The 6,157-nt window shown below is 35.0% G+C and overlaps 1 protein-coding gene across 1 annotated transcript in view; it reads right to left on the bottom strand.

The window, feature by feature from the left end:
• Positions 1 to 2,324: 2,324 nt before the first annotated feature.
• LOC144979563 (uncharacterized) overlaps positions 2,325 to 6,157 on the bottom strand; it is a 4,749-nt gene continuing 916 nt past the window's right edge. Inside the window, exon 2 of the mRNA XM_078926291.1 lies at positions 2,325 to 4,460. Coding sequence (XP_078782417.1) covers positions 2,843 to 4,021 — 1,179 coding nt within the window. The 5' untranslated portion in view covers positions 4,022 to 4,460 and the 3' untranslated portion in view covers positions 2,325 to 2,842. The remainder of the gene's footprint in view (positions 4,461 to 6,157) is intronic.

The raw sequence follows: 6,157 nt of genomic DNA, 5'->3' as shown, positions 1-6,157 counted from the left end.
TCATATCATATCATATCATATCATATCATATCATATCACATATCAACATATCATATCATATCATATCATATCATATCATATCATATCATATCATATCATATCATGATATCATATCATATCATATCATATCACATCATATCATATCATATCATATCATATCATATCATATCATATCATGATATCATATCATAAACAAGGATTGAATAAGTCTTTTGACATTTGAATACCGTGTAATGGTGAAGAAAAGTAAATAAATATGACAGCAAATCTCACCCATAGCATTGAATAAAGATAATACCTATAAAGTAACGCGTATAAAGCAGTGAATCAAACATTAGCAAAGTATAAAACCATATATAATAATAATAATAATAATAATAATAATAATAATAATAATAATAATAATAATAATAATAATAATAATAATAATACTAATAATAATAAAAATAATAATAATAATATTAATAATAATAATAATAATAATAATAATATAATAATAATAATAATAATATATAATATAATAATAATAATAATAATAATAATAATAATAATAATAATAATAATAATAATAATAATAATAATAATAATAATAATAATAATAATAATAATAATAATAATAATAATAATAATAATAGATCTTTATTGTCCATAACTATGACAATTTGTCATTTAGTTACACTTGTTATAACGTTATTTGATAACTATAACATTGAACAGATATTTCACATCTACTTCTTCTTCTTCTTCTCTCTCTCTCTCTCTCTCTCACACACACACACACACACACACTCTCTCTCTCTCTATCTCTCTCTCTCTCTCAGATAAATGATATCAATAAAACCAGTTATGTGAGTTACCAATCGTATTTATGCACATCATTTATCATATTAATACATAATAGAAAAATATGAAAAGTTTCAAAATCATAATATAACTGTAGATAAATAATAATCGAGTAATACAAATATCCTATGTTATCATTCATCATAATGATATATCATAGTAAAAACTCCCTGCCAATGACATTCTTGAATCTATTTAATGTTTCGTTATTTTTGTTTCACCTTTTAGATTATTCCAATACCTGACTGTTCGAAATATAAATGAAACTTTATTTTAGTATTTATTGCAGCCCTTAATAAAAATCTTATATTGAAATCCTCTTTTTGGTTTACCTTGTGAGAATTGGAAAATATTATTATGACCAATATTATATCTATTGCACCAACATCAATAGTAACTACCCTGAACCAGGACCTCTCTAAATATCAGAAATTTCTAGATTCAGATGAGGCCGAATTAATCCCTGAAGAACTAAGAAATACGGCAGTGCCATCCGTACGAAAGTCACAACAAGATCTTGACAGTTTCAAAACTCTGGCCCAGGACCGTGACCAATGGAAGCAATAATTAACAACATGGATGGAGAGAGCAGCTATACTTATCGACCATGACTGAATCACACAATTTTCAGCAAGCGTCATTCGGACTGCGAAGCTTACTACTACTATTAATTTGGAAAAAGATATGAAGAGATCTCTTAAAGGACTACTGTTGAGTGAAGGTGGCATTAGTGTTTTAAATCGTTCTTCAAAGGGATAACGTGAATTAACTTTGTAACGCACCATTGTACATTTTCAATAGCGACCGAATGTCTTTATAAAATTGAGCCTTTATATAGCGCAACATCCACTAAACGTGCTCAGAGCGTTTTACAAGGGGTCCCTGGCCAACGGTAACACTTAACATGTAGGACGAGGCATGACGCCTGTTAGGCGATATTATATTTTTTTTCGGACAGAGACAACGCTGTTAACGACCAGGTACTCATTTTATATCTGAGTACGGTGAGAGAATATGAGTAAAGACCTGTAAATAAGTACACCCCGATTTCATCTCAATTCTACTTCAATATTGCATGTTTATAGCGAGCGGTCTTATAACAAGTTGTTTTAAATAGAAAAATGATTATTTTGGTCAATACAAGTGGAATCTTTAGGGATAGACTGTAACTCCATGAGAAGGAAGTGGGTGGGTTGTCCCTAGATAAAGAACAGAGAATTGTCACCAGAAGAGATGTTGACTTAAAACAAAAGTTGACTTTTAAAATGTTGACTTAATGCGGATTCCACTGTCTGATACCTATGTTCACGTTTTTGTTGTCATTTGTCAGGAAACTAGTTTTATATATGTATACATACATATATATATATATATATATATATATATATATATATATATATATATATATATACCATTTTGAGACGCTGTACATGAAGAATTCACTCCCGTCTTACCAAACTATAATTTGCTTCTTCTTCTTCTTCTTCTTCTTCTTCTTCTTCTTCTTCTTCTTCTTCTTCTTCTTCTTCTTCTTCTATTTTTTCTTCTTTCAGCTTATCCTGCTTTCATATCGTCCTTTACCCTATCCAACTATCTAGTCTACTATTACTATCATTACCAAAAAAATGATTTCCTAATAAAAGTAGCTTTGAATCATTAAACCCCTAGAAACAAACATTCCAAACTACTCAGATTTACACAATGTCGCCTTTATCTTCACCCTTAAAGCGCTGACTGTATTTGATTCTAATGGATGTCCAGTATATATTACACGGATACCACACTTGACTCAAGAGATTCGTACAATTTTTAAAATACTAAATTTATATATCTAGTTTAAACCCTTAAAGGACTGAAAATATTACAACAGTTTTGAATAAAGTGAATCAAAAGTACTTTCAAAGACTAGAACCTCGCCCAATTTTACATCGTTATTGTTCATATCAAATAATAAAAGCCGGAATAGAATTCATATCTTTAGGTCATGGGCTTTTAAATGCTATTGACCACGGGCAGCTCGATATGTTAGTGTTAGGTAAAAGGGAATGAACTCATCCCCTGAGGCAACGGCATAATCCAATGCGGAATGCCCAGAAAAATCAGGCAGGAAGATATTCTGAAGGGGATCGTGTAACATAAGCAATCTAATAATAGGGAAATCACCTTTGCTACAGGCAGCCATGAGTGCTGTAAGTCCTGTGATGTTTGAAATATGAACATTCGCCTTACGACTTAGCAATAGCTGAACTACTTTGAATTGCCTAGTCAGACATGCTAAAATCAATGCAGTGTTTCCATTTTTAGTTCGATCATCAATCCCAGCACCATAATTTAACAGAAGCTCCGCAATTTCTCCATGACCTGAGGAACAAGCGTACATCAATGCAGTTAAACCCTTCATAGAAGAAGCATGGCAGTTCGCTTTGTTGTTGATCAACATTATAACTGTATTCCGAAATCCTCCCGCACTCGCTTTCATCAACGGAGTAACTTCCTCATTGTCAGCTTCTTCAATGTTGGCACCATGACTTATCAACATTTCAGCAACTTCTCTGTGTCCTTGGTTACATGAGCAATGCAGCGGAGTCATACCCTTATCGTTCCTCGCCTCCAATTCCGCGCCGAGTTTGATGAGAGATTCTGCAATGCTGACGTGTCCATTTCCGCATGCCATTATTAACGCGGTTTGGCCTTCACCACTCCGGATATTTATGTTGGCTCCATGTTTTAGAAGGACTTTAACAACACGCTCATGACCTCTCATGCATGCACCCATTAGAGGTGAAATTCCGTCTTTATCAACAGCATTGATCTCAGCATCATTTTGTATCAACAAGTCAACAATTTTTTCAAATCCACATTTACATGCTTCCCACAATGCTGTGCATCCATTAACGTTACTGTCATTGCACTTCGCGCCATTTTTCAGGAGAAGTCTCACGATGTTTTCATTTCCGCCCCTACAAGCAGCCATCAAGGTTGTATTCTCATTCTTAAGAACGATGTCCATCTTGGCTCCATGATTCACCAACTTGTTAACGATACTTTCCCGACCACGAAAGCACGCATAGACAAATGCCGTTATCCCCGCTTTACAGATTACATCAATACCAACTCCCGAATCCAGTAAAATATTCAAAATCTTTTCGGAGTTAGGATTTCCACACGATGCATACATCAAAGGAGTCCTCCCATCCTCATCGCAGATATCAGTGCGCGCACCGGCCTTGACGAGGAGTTGGACTATTCTCTAATCGTAACCGGTTCCACATGCTTCCAACAAAGCTGTCATGCCGTTAACACCTCTAGCGTTCACATCCACGCAGGTATTGACAAGAAGCTCAACAATCCCGGTGTGTCCATTTCTACACGCAAGGATCAACCCCGTGTCTCCATTCGAGTCACGGCAATCCACTTCAACGTCATGCTCTACCAATAAAGCAACAGCGTCGCAGAACCCGTCCTTGCAAGATGTGAAGAAGAACTCTCTCCGTTGTGTCAAATTTGCATTCTTCGGTCTTCGCACCTTCAATAGTTTTCTAATCGCTATCAATGTTTGTTCTTCGTTTAAAGGAAGTATCTGTAGTTTGGAGCTGTTGCATCCCATCTTTGTTTGTCTATTTATTGAGAAGAAATTAATATAGAAGTTTACAAGTCGCTTGGCTGAGAACGTGTAATAATATTATTGATGATGATGATGATGATGATGATGATGATGATGATGATGATGATAATGAAGACGATGATGATGATCAGCTGTCATGTCTCGTTCTACATGTTACGTGTTGCTGTTGGTCAGGGACCCTTTGTAAAGCGCTTTGAGCACATTTCAAGAGGCAGCGTGGCTCAGTGGTACCCGAAAGGTACCGAATTCAATCACCTCGCCCTAGATCACTTTGCGGCGCTGCTCTGCGTCTGACGCCTGAGTTATTACAATCTTCCCTTGGAAAAGAACCCAAAGACAAATTAATATCCCCTTGTGGATGAATAAAGGGAAGTATATTTTTATTTATTTATTTTATTTAGTGGATGTTATTGCGCTATATAAAAGCTCGAGTTGGGGGAGGGGGGGGGGGGTTCACCTTTGCCAAGACACTTGGTCTCATTGAAATATGTAGAATGTGACGCTAAGCTGCTAGAAGCTGTGAGTGGACTGGCCGTTAACAGCGGTGTCTTTGTCTGAAAAATTGTAATATCGCCTAATAGGCGGCATGTCCAGTCCTACATGTTAAATGTTGCTGTTGACCAGGGACCCCTTGTAAATCGCTTTGAGCACATTTAGTGGATAATCCGCTTTATAAAGCTCAATTTTAAATTTTAATTATAAAGAAAATACTATATTATAGCGATAAAAATTAGACACTGGACAATATTATGTATAGAACGTAGGTATTTGTTCCTCTTCTGTTTGAATAGAAAAAAAAAGGTTCACCTTTGCCAAGACAGTTGCTTGGTCTCATTGAAATATGTATAATGTGACGCTAAGCTGCTAGAAGCTGTGTGTGGACTGTAAAAAGTAAGAAACAAAAATGAATTTAACAGCTTCAAAATAGAACAAAATACAAAATATGGAACGTTTCGGCCTCAAAAGCCTTCCTCAGCCAATAAAAACAACAACAACAAGAAGAACAACAAAACAATAAAAGCATAAATGTGACCCATCGTCTCAAAACGGTATTATGTCGGAACGAACCAGATGTTTAAAAGCCGAATTTAATGTTTAACTTTTCAAAAATATAAATTGTTGGCATTAGCACCCTAAAATATTTATTTGAATTTTGAACACCTTGCTCATCCCGAGATAATACCGTTTTCAGACGATGGGTCACAATTAACATAATCAAACTTTCTATTATTTTATGTTCACTTTTAGAATTGATGTAATTCATTATCATTAACTCACCCCTTACCAGCCATTTTCAGAATTTTCCCTGAATAAACTTCACATCCACCCAACACACAAATAGATTTTTTTTCTATTCAAACAAAAGAGGAATAAATACCTAAGTTCTATACATAATATTGTCCAGTGTCTAATCTTTATCGCTATAACAAAGCATTTTCTTTATAATTAAAATCTAAAATTGAGCTTTATATAGCGCAATAATATCCACTTAATGTGCTCAAAGCGATTTACAAGGGGTCCCTGGTCAACAGCAACATTTAACTTGTAGGACTGGACATGCCGCCTGTTAGGCGATATTACAATTTTTCGGACAAAGACACCGCTGTTAACGGCCAGGTACTCTTTTTACACCTGAGTTCGGTGACAGAATGTGAGTAAAGAGCCTATTCCAAGGACTCAACTATACGC

Source organism: Berghia stephanieae, chromosome 9 (genome assembly GCF_034508935.2).
Source record: "Berghia stephanieae isolate SIO BIC M18660-M18661 chromosome 9, UCSD_Bste_1.3, whole genome shotgun sequence".
Classification (NCBI taxonomy): domain Eukaryota; kingdom Metazoa; phylum Mollusca; class Gastropoda; order Nudibranchia; family Aeolidiidae; genus Berghia; species Berghia stephanieae.
The sequence above is the reverse complement of the archived record's forward strand: the minus strand, read 5'-3'. Positions and strand labels throughout refer to the sequence as shown.